This window comes from Dendrobates tinctorius, unplaced genomic scaffold (genome assembly GCF_039654945.1).
Source record: "Dendrobates tinctorius isolate UK_male_01 unplaced genomic scaffold, ASM3965494v1 ptg000036l, whole genome shotgun sequence".
Taxonomy (NCBI): Eukaryota; Metazoa; Chordata; class Amphibia; order Anura; family Dendrobatidae; genus Dendrobates; species Dendrobates tinctorius.
The window spans coordinates 42276144-42292816 of NW_027361704.1; the positions used below are offsets into that span (position 1 = coordinate 42276144).

Below are 16673 nucleotides of genomic sequence, written 5' to 3' on the forward strand. Positions count from 1 at the left end.
CTAAGCATGAGCATCCCACTTATGCGTCTGCTCATGCAAACTTTGACGCACCTTAAGGAGCAGGCGTCTGCAGCCAATGTTGATGAGGAGGAAGAGGAGGAGGGAATCCTTGATGACATTCAGCCATTGTCTGCTCAGGGACCTCTCCTGGACGAGGTGGAGGAAGAAGAGGAGGAGGAGGATGATGATGGGGATGATTACTTAGGGGAGGAGGATGCATCTCGTGGGGCAAGTGAAAATGTTGGCGTGGCAAGGTCAGGTACAGGGTTTGTGCGTGACTGGAGGGATGTGGATTTGCCAGAAAGTGCTCCTCCAACCAGCACTCGCAGTGCATCATTGACACCAGGAACATTGGCCCACATGTCAGATTATGCCTTGCGGATTGTAAAAAGGGACCCCCGCATTGCCAAAATGATGAACGATGACGACTACTGGTTGGCCAGCATCCTGGGTCCACGCTATAAAGGCAAATTACAAAACATCATGCCACAGGAGAACCTTGACCTAATATTGGCTAATAAACAAGCAACTCTGGTAAATCGGTTGCTTGAGGCATTCCCAGCACACAGCAGCGGTGATGGTTCTCACACGAGCCGTACGGGCCGGGGGCAGCTTGGCAGAGGTGTTCGTGGTGCACACAGCAGAAGTGGCGTTGGAGACAGGGGTTTCATGACAATGTTGTGGACTGATTTTTCAAATACCGCTCACACAACTGGTAATACTGCATCGATGGAAAGTGACAGGAGACAGCAGTTGTCAACTATGGTTACAAACTACTTTTCCTCCCATATCGATGTTCTCCCACACAGGTCATTCCCCTTTGACTATTGGGCCGCTAAACTGGACACCTGGCCTGAATTGGCCCAATATGCCTTACAGGAGCTCGCTTGCCCAGCTGCAAGTGTGCTATCGGAAAGAGTCTTCAGTGCAGCTGGATCAATCCTGACAGAAAAAAGGACCCGTCTGTCAACCCAAAATGTGGATGATCTAACCTTCATTAAAATGAACCATGCATGGGTTTCCAAGGATTTTGTCCCACCTTCCCCTGATGACACATAGGGTGACAGAAAAATGGCTTGCTTTGGTCCACCTCTTCCTGGGACTTCACCTATTTCGCCTTTTGCATCAGCTGAATGTCCAACATCAACATATGCCACTTTCTAAAACTCCCTAACTGTGCTGCCTCTCCTCCCATGGCCAGGGTCACCACCTAGCGCACGACACCGTGCGAGTGCCGTTGCCCTGGACAGGTGGGTAGGCCGACTCTTGGGCGCGGGCACTGGCACAGGGTCCCTCATAGTGCAATCAAGTGTCTCTGACGGTGGTGGTGCACACCCGCCGTCAGACACACCGCTGTACTATGAGGGGCCCAGTGCCAGTACCGACGCCCACGAGTGGGCCCCCCTTGCTTGGGCAGGGCCTCAGCATTTGCAATCTTTACCTCTCCCTGCTCCTCCGCTGTGTAATCTGGGCCGTCAAATCCATACTGTGCCTGACACCGTCTGAGCCTGCCTCCTGATGTATAGACATATATTTTGAATGTGTACGCTATCCATACATGTTATCCGGGGATACGGTACCCTTTCTAACCTTTGTGCAATCACGTGCAATCCATACTGGGCCTAACACCGTCTGAGCCTGCCTCCTGATGTATAGACATATATTTTGAATGTGTACGCTATCCATACATGTTATCCGGAGATACGGTACCCTTTCTCACCTTTGTGCAATCACGTGCAAGCCATACTGGGCCTAACACCGTCTGAGCCTGCCTCCTGAGACATATATTTTGAATGTGTACGCTATCCATACATGTTATCTGGGGATACGGTACCCTTTCTAACCTTTGTGCAATCACGTGCAATCCATACTGGGCCTAACACTGTCTGAGCCTGCCTCCTGAGACATATATTTTGATTGTGTACGCTATCCATACATGTTATCTGGGGATACGGTACCCTTTCTAACCTTTGTGCAATCACGTGCAATCCATACTGGGCCTAACACCGTCTGAGCCTGCCTCCTGAGACATATATTTTGAATGTGTACGCTATCCATACATGTTATCTGGGGATACGGTACCCTTTCTAACCTTTGTGCAATCACATGCAATCCATACTGGGCCTAACACCGTCTGAGCCTGCCTCCTGATGTATAGACATATATTTTGAATGTGTACGCTATCCATACATGTTATCCGGGGAAACGGTACCCTTTCTAACCTTTGTGCAATCACGTGCAATCCATACTGGGCATAACACCGTCTGAGCCTGCCTCCTGAGACATATATTTTGAATGTGTACGCTATCCATACATGTTATCCGGGGAAACGGTACCCTTTCTAACCTTTGTGCAATCACGTGCAATCCATACTGGGCCTAACACCGTCTGAGCCTGCCTCCTGAGACATATATTTTGAATGTGTACGCTATCCATACATGTTATCTGGGGATACGGTACCCTTTCTAACCTTTGTGCAATCACGTGCAATCCATACTGGGCCTAACACCGTCTGAGCCTGCCTCCTGAGACATATTTTGAATGTGTACGCTATCCATACATGTTATCTGGGGATACGATACCCTTTCTAACCTTTGTGCAATCACATGCAATCCATACTGGGCCTAACACCGTCTGAGCCTGCCTCCTGATGTATAGACATATATTTTGAATGTGTACGCTATCCATACATGTTATCCGGGGAAACGGTACCCTTTCTAACCTTTGTGCAATCCATACTGGGCATAACACCGTCTGAGCCTGCCTCCTGAGACATATATTTTGAATGTGTACGCTATCCATACATGTTATCCGGGGAAACGGTACCCTTTCTAACCTTTGTGCAATCACGTGCAATCCATACTGGGCCTAACACCGTCTGAGCCTGTCTCCTGAGACATATATTTTGAATGTGTACGCTATCCATACATGTTATCCGGGGAAACGGTACCCTTTCTAACCTTTGTGCAATCACGTGCAATCCATACTGGGCCTAACACCGTCTGAGCCTGCCTCCTGAGACATATATTTTGAATGTGTACGCTATCCATACATGTTATCTGGGGATACGGTACCCTTTCTAACCTTTGTGCAATGACGTGCAATCCATACTGGGCCTAACACCGTCTGAGCCTGCCTCCTGAGACATATATTTTGAATGTGTACGCTATCCATACATGTTATCTGGGGACACGGTACCCTTTCTAACCTTTGTGCAATCACGTGCAATCCATACTGGGCCTAACACCGTCTGAGCCTGCCTCCTGAGGTATAGACATATATTTTGAATGTGTACGCTATCCATACATGTTATCTGGGGATACGGTACCCTTTCTAACCTTTGTGCAATGACGTGCAATCCATACTGGGCCTAACACCGTCTGAGCCTGTCTCCTGAGACATATATTTTGAATGTGTACGCTATCCATACATGTTATCTGGGGATACGGTACCCTTTCTAACCTTTGTGCAATCACGTGCAATCCATACTGGGCCTAACACCGTCTGAGCCTCCCTCCTGATGTATAGACATATATTTTGAATGTGTACGCTATCCATACATGTTATCTGGGGATACGGTACCCTTTCTAACCTTTGTGCAATCACGTGCAATCCATACTGGGCCCAACACCGTCTGAGCCTGCCTCCTGAGACATATATTTTGAATGTGTACGCTATCCATACATGTTATCTGGGGATACGGTACCCTTTCTAACCTTTGTGCAATCACGTGCAATCCATACTGGGCCCAACACCGTCTGAGCCTGCCTCCTGAGACATATATTTTGAATGTGTACGCTATCCATACATGTTTCTGGGGATACGGTACCCTTTCTCACCTTTGTGCAATCACGTGTAATCCATACTGGGCGTGAGAACGGCTGGCGAGCTGTTAAGCAAGCTACAGCACCTGTGGTTTGCACACGAAAGTTTTTCATTTTTTCAGGAATGACGGTTAGGCCTAATTCCGGAACTGCAGTTGACCTGCACTTACTGGGAAATCATTGTTCGCTGGTAATAATTGTAATCAGTGATCCCCATCACTAACGTTCTTCAGCGGGTTATCTGCACCTGTAAGCGACAAACGCTGGCCTTTTCAGTGTAGCGCACATGCAGCCACGGACATGTAATGGCATGACACACCAGTTATTGGCCAATCTCATGTGCCAGAGCCTCACGTGTCCCTCTAGTAAGCCGGACTCGGACCGCGGGGCATGACGGAGTCTCGTTCGTTAACGGAATTAAGCTTGCAATGTGTGCATCTGTTCTGTAGCTGGCATGGTTGAGGTTTCCCAGGTGGAGTCGAATTTAACCGTAGGCTCCACTCCTGGTGGTGCCCTTCTGGACATTCCTTTAAGGTTCAGCTTTGCAACCATACTGCCCACGTAAAACAAACACTTTGCCTTCATGAACGCTGTTTGGAGGGTCATGACTCGTGGGAATAACGCCGCCCAATCAGTTAACCTGCTAGAGAGATCGTTCGTTGCTCCCAAGCATGACATCACACTCCCTAGGAGGAAGGTAATGCCACTGTGGCGATCGTACTCCTGGGGGCGACACAAGTGCACTGATGCTCAGCCACTGCTCGATGAATCTGCTGGTACATTGACCCAGACCACTACATTCCCCTCGCACGCTACATGGCCTGAATCTGACCCTGATGAAACTCAGGTTACCCTTCCCATACACAGTTCCATCTTACACGGTGACAAAGAGGAAGCTGCAGATGAAAGTGCAGGTTCGTCCCACCCGCCGTCAGACACACCACCGTACTATCAGGGGCCCTGTGCCAGTGCTGTCGCCAACGAGTGGGCCCCCCCTGCTTGCTCAGGATCACAGCACTTGCAAGGTTGAAATACTGTGCAGTGAGATGGAAGATGGGGACGACGAGGAGTCCAGACTAGTACATGGATTCCATAGCGAGGAGACTTATTTCATTGTTTTCAATGTTGGGACAGCAATTTTTGGGGAGCACTATACTCTGGAGAATGATAGATGGGGCCCACCATACACTGGAACATTCCAAAGGTGGACATCAGACACTGGAGCAGCATTTACAGGGCCCATTATACACTAGAGCATTAGAAATGGGGCCCATTATGTTTGGAGCATTATTTGGGCCCATAAGACAGTGGAGCTTCATCCATGGGGACCAACATATACTGTAGCATTATGTGGAGCTCATCAAATACTGTTTCAAACATTATATGGGACCAATGATTCTGTATGGAGAAATAGATGGGCCTCGTCATGAGATGTAAAAAGTGAAGTATTTTTCATTGTACTATACCGCTATTTCTCTGCCGTATCGGAGCATGATGAGTTGTGGTATGTGTTAAAGGGGCGCTCTTTCGCCCAGGGCACATGAAAACCTGTAGCCAGCCCTCCCCCCCCACAACTGTAGCCAAATAACCCCCATTTTTCAGTGCGTAACTTGTATTATGAAGTTAATTAAGGTTGACAAGCTTAAGTAAGAAGAATTGATGCTTTTGGCATTCAAATGGGCACTGTAGGTGTGTTTCCTGTCCTCCTCTCACTGCCGACTTTTATTCCCCATTGACTTACATTGGGTTTCGTGTTTCGGGACGACCCCGACTTTTCCCTATAATCGGACGATCTTGCTCGACCCGACTTTTGGAAAAGTCGGGTTTCACGAAACGAAACGCGACCCTAAAAAAACAAAAGTCGCTCAACTCTAGTGACAATTTAGATGTTTATGAAGCAATTCAGAACCTTATTATATAACGGGATCAGTACTTACAGCTTTCTGTTGCTCCTTGAACTCTGACCACAATTTCTCTAACTCATAAGGAACTGCCGTTCCGGAAAGCTCCAAAGCCTTGATTATATCCCCTGCATAACGGGCTTGATCCTCTGTGATGAATGTAAAGTTATATCCCTGCGAAATAAAGTATATCTTGTCATTTACCGCAATCATTCCAAATCCTCTCTACAGTAAAAGAGCAGCTAACTGATCAAAATAAACCCAAGTCCTAAAAGTACTCTAAGAGCTAACCAGTTCATGATGGGGTTATTTTTCCCTCTTTCTGACCAAACAATTTCAGGTTTTATTGTTCATGCGCCTAGCGCTCTGTCATTTTTTTCTCATTCAGATATTTAAATGATTTTTACCTCTAATATGCGAGACACGTGTATTAGTTTTTAGTTTCCTTTATCTTTATTTTGCTGATGTTGGGGGAAAATGTACCGTATTTTTCGGACTATACAGCTCTGGCAAAAATTTATAGACCACTACATCAAAGCCCTGTCATGGGCAGCCCATTCTCCAGACCTGAACCCCATTGAAAACCTGTGGAATGTAATCAAGAGGGTGATGGATAGTCACAAGCCATCAAACAAAGAAGAACTGCTTAAATTTTTGCAACAGAAGCAGTGTGAAAGAGTGGTGGCGAGCATGCCAAGAAGCATGAAAGCTGTGATTAAAAATCATGGTTATTCCAAAAAATATTGATTTCTGAACTCTTCCGGAGTTAAAACATTAGTATTGTTGTTTCTAAATGATTATGAACTTGTTTTGTTTGCATTATTTGAGGTCTGCAAGCACTGTTTTTTTTATTTTGACCATTTTTGACAGAAAAAAATACAAAATTTATTGCTTGGAAGTTTGGAGACGTGGTCAGAAGTTTATAGACTAAACCAGCAATTTACATTTTACTCAACAATAAACCTATAAACAGAAAAATCAGACAAACTCAAAATTCTGCATTGATCTCCTAATTTTTGCTAGAGCTGCAAGGTGTACTCCCTCCCCAGAATTTATTATTTTATTTGGGGGGGGTGGGGAAATGGGGGTGCGTCTTATAGTCCAAATGTACTTATCGAGAGTGTGGCATCGGCAGCGCTGGTGGAAGGGGGGGGGTGTTTCACAGGAGGTGTTATGTAGTCCGGCGATGATCTGACTCCCATCTCGGGCTGGTTCGGAGGTGCTCAGTGGCGCTCCAATATCGCTGCAGAGATCTCAATATGTGCAGCCGCTGCCTCCGGCAGCCATTTTCCTCGTTTCCTGGAGACCACCACATTGCAACAATGGAAGTGCGGGGCTCCAGGCTTTCACAAAATGTCAGCATAGCCCCCGTACCACCGCTGAACCAGCCAGGGATGGGGGTCAGATCATCGCCGGACCACCTAACACCTCCACCAGTGCTGCGGAAGCCAACTCCTCGATAAGCTGAATTCAGACTGTACGTCAGACACCCATTTGACGCATTTATTTTTTCTCCAATTTTCCTTCTGAAAATTTGGGGTGCGTCTTATGGTCTGGTGAGTCTTCTAGTCCGACAAATACGGTAAAATAGAAAAAGTACATAAGTGTTTATTATTCACATTTTTTTGTTTATTTTTTTATGACTACAAAAGGTGTAGTAATATGATAAAGTGCTGCAATGTAAGAAAGAATCAGCAGGATCTCCGTTAACCTTTTTAATCACTGGATTCCCACTAGTAGATTGGTAAGTTACTGACCTTATTTCCGGCTCTGCCTGTACGTCCTGCTCTGTGCACATAATCTTCATAGTGATTTGGACAAGAATAATTTATCACCAAGATCAACTGCTTGACATCCAGCCCACGAGCTGCCACAGAGGTGGCTATTAGCAGCTTGCATACACCATTTTTGAAATCACTGATGATGCTATCCCTGTCATATTGATCAATACCTAAAGAAAGGAATATGAAAATTCGTCAGTAAAACAATGATTTGGATTTAAAAAAAACATTTAACCATTAGGTGTGGCCTGATGTTTGATGTGAACAGACGCACGACCTAAGCTCCCACTCAGTCCTGAATCTACAGCCTACTCAGACAGAAAGGGTACAAAGCCTACACTTAATGGCTTCTAAATCCACTCCAGTACATGTGGGGAGCGGACACTTGGGGATCCAGCGGAGAAGGACTTGTCAAGAGTCGCACTGGCAAGGATGACAGCCTGCCCAACATGACAAGGACCTCGGAGGCCCAGCAGGGATATACGGTGTCAGAAGTTGCCTCCAGTTTGAGACGCTTTGCCCAGGGGCTGGAAAATGCCTCAGCAGATTTTGAAGGTCAGATGGGAGAAGAATAGGAGGAACAGCGGGGAGACGATCGCTACTGATTTGGTGACGCGCTAAAACAATATAGTAGCGGCATCAATCTTTGATATCCAGTGAGGTAGCTCACATTGACTCAGCCCTAATCACAGCAAACGCAGTGCAGAAACCCATAGTAAGAAATATTTTATCTGCTGTTAATTTATCTAACAAAACCCTATCTAGTCTTACCTCTCATAAGTGCTTTACGAGAAGACATGTCATCTATAAAGAGGAACGTTCAAAAGGGCATTTCAAAGTATCATGGAAACAGAGTGCAAATATGAAAATGCCCCAAAATGTACATATACATACAAAGTAAAGAAAGGAGGTCGCACTCAGGGAGCTGATGAAATATGTGGCAGATTTATTGGTACATGAATAACATGTCGGCCAGGGAATAGATGGGAGGAGTGAAGAAATAGCTGACAATGGCCGTTTTGCGCTGTCCAAGCGCTTCAACGGGCCATCCCGTTTTAAGCGCTTGGACAGCGCAAAATGGCCATTGTCAGCTGTTTCTTTACTCCTCACATCTATTCCCTGGCCGACATGTTATTCATGTACCAATAAATCTGCCACATATTTCATCAGCTCCCTGAGTGCGACCTCCTTTCTTTACTTTGGATGAATACTGCGTTGTGGAACTCCAGGTCAGCACCCGAAGCTGCCAGGCACCAGTGCTCCGTATGCCGCACACCACCTGACAAGTCACGGTAACAACTGTGCCGTCCTTATTTCTGTTTCTTTTGGTACATATACATACAGTATATCTACACATTTTAGTGAGTGCCTTGCATACCAGGAAGGATATGGGGTCCCTGTATAAAAGGATAGGGATGGGGGTGCAAACATCATGATAAGGATGGGGCCATGCATACCGGCCTAGGGATAAGGGGGCCATGCCTACCCGGCTAGGGATAAGGGGGCCATGCCTACCCGGCTAGGGATAAGGGGGCCATGCCTACCAGGCTAGCGATAAGGGGGCCATGCCTACCAGGCTAGCGATAAGGGGGCCATGCCTACCAGGCTAGGGATAAGGGGGCCATGCCTACCAGGCTAGGGATAAGGGGGCCATGCCTACCAGGCTAGGGATAAGGGGGCCATGCCTACCAGGCTAGGGATAAGGGGGCGGAATTGTTACAGTCTGCTCTATTGGTGCAAGCTTGTGGTCATGATAGTATGTGTATAGACAGTCAGTCTCGAAAAAAAATCAAGCAAACTACTCCATATGCTTGCTAAACTGATTTGTGCTTATGAGGAATCACTGTGCAAGGCAGATTCCCCATATTTCCACTGCCAGTGTTGACACTAATTTGCAGAGTTTGTGCTTTACAGACACAACTGAAAGAATGGTGACCAATACACTATTGATAGAGATAAGCAGATTCACATGCTTGAATCGCAACTACTGGAGATGAAAAATCATTGTGTTGATTTTGATGCATAGATGACTAAAGGGCCTGTCACATTAAGCGATATCGCTAGCAATATCGCTATAACGTCACAGGTTTTTGTGACGTTATAGTGATATTGCTAGCGATATCGCTATGTCTGATACTTACCTCCGACTGGCTCCCCCGCTGATTATCGCTGATCGCTCGAGAACGTCCTGGGCCGTTTCTCGTCAGCTGCTTCCTGCTGGGCTTCCTGCTGTGGAGACGAGCGATGCGTGGACGCGGGCGGGAAGACGTCTTCATCGCCTCGTCTGACAGGTAAGTAGCGACCGCCGACCGCTGCTATGTCGCTGGTGAGATCTGCCTGTGTGGCAGCTCACTAGCGACCACTTAGCGATGCACCAGCGATCCTGACCGCGTCATATCGCTGGACAGGATCGCTGGTGCATCACTAAGTGTGACAGTACCTTAAGTCTTCGGCTGAGATCAAAGCTTTTAAGGACAAGGCAGCAGCTGGTGATGCCGTAAGTAATCAATCAGTTCAATGTGATACTAAGTCCCAATTGATAAGTTTGCAAAATATCATGGTCTGAGACCAAGGCCAGATTCCCTACCAACTGTGCCCTGTGCAGGGCAAAGGAATAAAGTGATTAATCAAATATTTCATATTTTGATCCAATCCATAAATGTAAAGACAAGTTTGTGCTTTCTAAACTTGAGAAAATGCAAAAGAAAGATTGTTAAAAGTGCATCCTTAGATCCAGACAGAAATAATTATGTTCTGTTGGGGGCCCTAAATAAAGCATGACACGCATTAGATGTTATGCCAGTGCTGGCTCCGGTCATATTGCCAGGTACAAAAAGAGGAAATATTGCTCTGCTAAATGTTCTAAATGTGGTTACCTTGGACGTATTGCAAGGAATTGTTATTGCACAAGTGTGAGGAGTCAAAGCATTTACACAGAAAGAATAGCATTTTCTCACGGTCTCATGTGCCCCACTATGTGCAGAAGGGTCACAATGGCTGATTGCAAACAGGGACGAAAGGGTAAGTTGAAAGGTGAGACCTTGATTTAAGCGCTGTACATCCAGGTGCAGCAGTTTTTATCTTGTTGCTGTATGTGTTTTCTACCAGACCCCCTGTGAAGTGGATGAGGTTTTACTTTTATACTAGCTCCAGTTTTTCAATAGGATTCAAAAGTCTAGGCGTAACAAAGATCGCAGGGAAAGTAAGTAGCTGCAAGGGTTTTAGGCTACCTCTTTTGAATAGTGAAGAACTGGAGGGTGTGTATATAGTAGGTTATTTGCTGGTATTCCCTTATTTTAGCTCCAGTTTCTCAATAGAATTCATACGGATATGAGTGGCGCAGGTGACAGGGATAAAAAAGAGCCACACCACGGAAGCGCTGGTTTTGTTGCATAGGTAGGCAAGTATATATTGTGCACCTAGGCCTTCAAGTTCAAGTGGGTTGTGGTTTCTTATACATCTTAATCATAGGCATGTGGCAACAGGGAGAATGGAACCGAGGGACAAGCAGTTTCATGATGAGGAAGAATGCCTTTCCTTACTCATGAGACTGACAACGGGACACTGGAACATTACTCCATATATCCTGACGTAGTTCAAGCCAACTGGACACTATGAGCCTTTTTCTCTTTGTAGTCGTGGTGAAGCTAAGTACAGGAGAGCAAGTAGCTGCGAGGTTTGTATCTTACTCTTTTGAATTGGCAAAAACTGGAAGGGTGTCTGTATAGGAAACAGAAGCAATGGACTAGGAATGAACTAAAGAAAATTTTCATTTATTTTGTGTTGTCCAAGATAGTCAAGGCATTAGCTATGCAATAGGAACTTACTGGACACCTTAGGAAAGGTTAACAGGGGGTGGTAACCCTGAGGGAACAGCAGAAAGAATGAGTGAGTTTGGCAGGACAGGCAAGCATAAAATATGGGAGGTTATCCAGTGTCAGTACAGTAAGGACTTAGGACTCAAACATCAGTGTTGTTTGAGTACCAAACAACAAGGGGTCTGTGAATCGAAGGTCAACCCAAAGTTGATATAAAACATTAACTGCACCAGGTGAACTCACAGGAGCATATTACTCCCTTATTCCCATTTTAGGTATCGATGTTACCGAGCAAAAAGGAAGAACATCCATCACTCCAGAGAGAAAAGACTTGACCTTTTCCCAAATACCCCTGAGACATTCCAGAAGATTGCTCTTGGGTTTGGCACTGAGTTGGCACATCCTTTAATAAAGCCTCAAAGCTAGAAGACGCCCACGATGATACACACAAACATATGAACCTCATACAAGAGGCGGCCTCCACACATGTTGTAGCCCTCAGGAATACCAACCGTCATCTTGAAGATCTAGACAACAGGGGAAGATGGAACAACATTTGCATGAGGGGTCTTCCCTGAAGCTGAAGGGAATGAAGTCCTTCAAAAGATTTTAGAATCCATCTTTAACAAAATTCTGGACCTCCCACAATCCAACAAATTAAACTTGACAGAGCTCATCGTGTTCTCATAACAAAGGGATTCTCATTTTCACCCCGAGACATCATATGCTGCATACATGACTTTACCAACCCCTTCCTGACATCCGACGTACTATCCCGTCCACGGTACCCGGGCCCGTATGACCGTGGACGGGATAGTACGTCTACCGCGATCAGCGGCACCCACGTGGTGAGCGCCGCTGATCGCGGCCGGGTGTCAGCTGATTATCACAGCTGACACCCGGCACTATGTGTCAGGGGCGGTCACGGACCGCCCCCGACACGTTAACCCCTTTTACCGGGAGTTAAAGGGAAGCATCGGCAGGGAGGGGGCTCCCTCCGTGCTTCCCTGAGCCCCCCACGGCAGCGCAATGTGCAGCGCTGCTGCGGGGGGCTCCTATCCTCCAGGCCCCCGAATCCAAGATGGCGACGGGGGGCCTTCGGGGACCTGAGGAAGCTGGCTTCCTCAGTGCCTGCAAAGCGCAGGCAAGAGGAAGTCTTCTTCAATGCCTGTGACAGATTGCTGATCTGTCACAGTGATCTGTGATGTGACAGATCAGCGATCTGTCACAGGACAGTGATGTCCCACCTGGGACTATGTAATAAGGTAAAAAAAAAATAAAAAAAAAATGTAAAAATAAATTTAAAAAAAATCGCCAAATAAATTAGAAAAAAAAAAAAAAATATTCCCTCAATAAATCCATTTTTTCGAAATAATAATAAAAAAAACAAACAATAAAAGTACACATATTAGGTATCGCCGCGTCCGTAATGACCCGCCCTATAAAACTGTCCTATTAGTTAACCCTTTTAGTGAACCCCTTAAAAAATAAAAATAAAAAACAAAGCAAAAAATAATGATTTATTATCATACCGCCAAACAAAAAGTGTAATAACGCGCGATCAAAAAGACGCATATAAATATCCATGGTACCGCTGAAAACGTCATCTTGTCCCGCAAAAAACGAGCCGCCACACAGCATCATCAGCGAAAAAATAAAAAAGTTATAGCTCACAGAATAAAGCGATGCAAAAATAATTATTTTTTATATAAAATAGTTTTCATTGCATAAAACCGACAAAAACATAAAAAAAGACCTAAATGAGGTATCGCTGTAACCGTACTGACCCGAAGAATAAAACCGCTTTATCAATTTTACCGCACGCGTAACGGTGTAAACGCACCCCCCCAAAAGAAATTCATGAAACGCTGGTTTTTGTTCATTCTGCGTCCCAAAAATAGGAATAAAAAGCGATCAAAAAATGTCACGTGCCCGAAAATGGTACCAATAAAAACGTCAACTCGTCCCGCAAAAAATAAGACCTCACATGACTCAGTGGGTCAAAATACGGAAAAATTATAGCTCTCAAAATGTGGTGATGCAAAAACTATTTTACAATAAAAAGCGTCTTTTAGCGTGTGACAGCCGCCAAACATAAAAACCGCCATAAATAGTAAGTCAAACCCCCCGTTATCACCCCCTTAGTTAGGGAAAAATAATAAAACTAAAAAAAAAGTATTTATCTCCATTTTCCCGTTAGGGTAAGGCTGTGTGCACACGCTGCGGATTTTGTAAAATCCGCAGGTGAAACCGCAGGTCAAAAGACCTGCGGTTTTACCTGCGGATTGCTCTGCGGTTTTGTCCTGCGGTTTTTCATCTCCTCAATAGAGGAGATGGCAAACCGCAGGAGAATCCGCAGAAAGAATTGACATGTCAATTCTTTCTGCGGATTGAAAACCGCAGATAATCCGCGCGGAAAATTCCGCACCGTCTGCACTGCGGTTTTTGATTCCCATAGGGAATCATGGTACTGTACACCGCAGCAGAAACTGCTGCTGGTCCGCAGCAGCCAAAACCGCTGCGGAACCGCAGCAAAATCCGCAGCGTGTGCACACAGCCTTAGGGTTAGGGCTAGGGTTAGGGCTAGGGGTGTGTTGGGGTTAGGGTTGGAGTTATAATTGGGGGTTCCCACTGTTTGGGCACATCAGGGGCTCTCCAAATGCAACATGGCGTCTGATCTCAATTCCAGCCAATTCTGAGTTGAAAAAGTCAAATGGTGCTCCTTCCCTTCCAAGCTCTGCCATGCGCCCAAACAGTGTTTTACCCCCACATGTAGGGTATCAGCCTACTCAGGACAAATTGCAAAACAATTTTTGGGGTCCAATTTCTCCTGTTACCCTCAGGAAAATAAAAAATTGGGGGCAAAAATATCATTTTTGTGGAAAAAAATGATTTTTTTATTTTCACGTCCGAGTGTTATAAACTTCTGTGAAGCACTTGGGGGTTCAAAGTGCTCACCACACATCTAGATAAGTTCCGTGGGGGGTCTAGTGTCCAAAATGGGGTCACTTGTGGGGAGTTTCAATAGTTTAGGTACATCAGGGGCTCTCCAAACGCACATGACACCCGCAGACCATTCCATCAAAGTCTGCATTCCAAAACGTCACTGCTTCCCTTCCGAGCCCCGACGTGTGTCCATACAGTAGTTTTCTCCCACATATGGGGTGTCAGCGTACTCAGGCCAAATTGGACAACAACTTTTGGGGGTCCAATTTCTCCTGTTACCCTTGGGAAAATGAAAAAATTGGGGACTAATTGATCATGTTTCTGGAAAAAATACGATTTTTTTATTTTCATGCCCTGGCATTATAAACTTCAGTGAAGCCCTTGGGGGTTCAAAGTGCTCACCTCACATCTAGATAAGTTCCTTAGTGGGTCTAGTTTTCAAAATGGGGTCATTTGTGGGGGGTTTCCACTGTTTAGGTACATTAGGGGCTCTCCAAAGGCAACATGACACCCGCAGACCATTCCATCAAAGTCTGCATTCCAAAACGTCACTACTTCCCTTCCGAGCCCCGACGTGTGCCCATACAGTAGTTTTCTCCCACATATGGGGTATCAGCATACTCAGGACAAATTGGACAACAACTTTTGGGGTCCAATTTCTCCTGGTACCCTTGGGAAAATAAAAAAATGGTGACTAAAAGATCATGTTTGTGGAAAAAATACGATTTATTTTCACGCCCGGGCATTATAAACTTCTGTGAAGCACTGGGGGGGTCAAAGTGCTCACCACACATCTAGATAAGTTCCTTAGGGGGTCTAGTTTCCACAATGGTGTCATTTGTGGGGGGTTTCCACTGTTTTGGTACATCAGGGGTTTTCCAAACGCGACATGGTGTCCGATCTCAATTCCAGCCAAAAACGTCAAATGGCACTGCTTCCCTTCCGAGCTCTGCCATGCGCCCAAATAGTGGTTTACCCCCACATGTGGGGTATCAGCGTACTCAGGACAAATTGCACAATAACTTTTAGGGTCCTGTTACCCTTGGGAAAATAAAAATTGGGGTGAAAAGATCATTTTTGTGGAAAAAATATGATTTTTTAATTGTACCGCTGTACGTTATAAACTTCTGTAAAGCCCTTGTGGGTTCAAAGTTCTCACCACATATCTAGATAAGTTCCTTGGAGGGTCTAGTTTCCAAAATGGGGTCACTTGTAGGGGGTTTCCACTGTTTAGGTACATCAGGGACTCTCCAAACGTGACATGGCGTCCAATCTGAATTCCAGCCAATTTTGCATTGAAAAAGTCAAACGGCGCTCCTTCCATTCTGAGCTCTGCCATGCGCCGAAACAGTCGTTCCCCCCCACAAATCAGGTATCAGCGTACTCAGGACAAATTGCACAATAACTTTTGCAGTCCAATTTCTCCTGTTACCCTTGGTAAAATAAAAAAAATTAAACCTGAAGTATTTTTTTTGTGAAAAAAAGTTAGATGTTCATTTCTTTTTAAATATTCGAAAAAATTCCTGTGACGCACCTAATGGGTTAATAAACTTCTTGAATGTGGTTTTGAGCACCTTAAGGGGTTCAGTTTTTAGAATGGTGTCACTTTTGGGTATTTTCTATCATATAGACCCCTCAAAGTGGCTTCAAATGTGATGTGGTCCTAAAAATAAAATGGTGTTGTAAAAATGAGAAATGGCTGGTCAACTTTTAACCCTTATAACTTCCTAACAAAAAAAAATTTTGGTTCCAAAATTGTGCTGATGTAAAGTAAACATGTGGGAAATGTTACTTATCAAGTTTTTTGTGTGCCGTATCTCTGTGATTTAAGGGCATAAAAATTCAAATTTGGAAAATTGCGAAATTTTCAAAATTTTTGCCAAATTTCCATTTTTTTCACAAATAAACGCAAGTTATTTGAATGAAATTTTACCACTAACATGAAGTACAATATGTCACGAGAAAACAATGTCAGAATCACCGGGATCAATGGAAGCGTTCCAGAGTTATGACCTCATAAAGGTACAGTGGTCAGAATTGTAAAAATTGGCCCGGTCATGAACGTGCAAACCACCCTTGGGGGTGAAGGGGTTAAATAAGCCATTATGCCTTTTCAACTTGTCCAGACCTTTCCTGGATAAGTTAACAAAAAATGTTACTTACATCCCCTCCTCTCTATCTTAAAAGGACCATTAAATTTTCCTTCTCACTCACAGCCAGAAAAGATAAATCGGCCATACTGAAGTTGTATGAGGACCTCACGAATTTCTGCAAATTATTGTAGACTTAGGCTGGGAATTAGGATCCCAACCACTCGCCCCACTGTCAGTGTGGCAGTCAAATAACAAGAAACGCAGAAGACCAAACTCTTCTCAACGTTCTCCACCATTTGCAGGTCAAGAC

The 16673-nt window shown here is 45.2% G+C and overlaps 1 protein-coding gene across 2 annotated transcripts in view; it reads right to left on the reverse strand.

The window, feature by feature from the left end:
• DDX46 (DEAD-box helicase 46) overlaps positions 1-16673 on the reverse strand; it is a 209972-nt gene that overhangs the window by 47741 nt on the left and 145558 nt on the right. For both annotated transcript variants that reach the window (XM_073573810.1, XM_073573808.1), the window contains 2 exons: positions 7483-7676; positions 5762-5899 (listed from right to left, as the gene is read on the reverse strand). In XM_073573810.1, coding sequence (XP_073429911.1) covers positions 5762-5899; positions 7483-7676 — 332 coding nt within the window. The remainder of the gene's footprint in view (positions 1-5761; positions 5900-7482; positions 7677-16673) is intronic.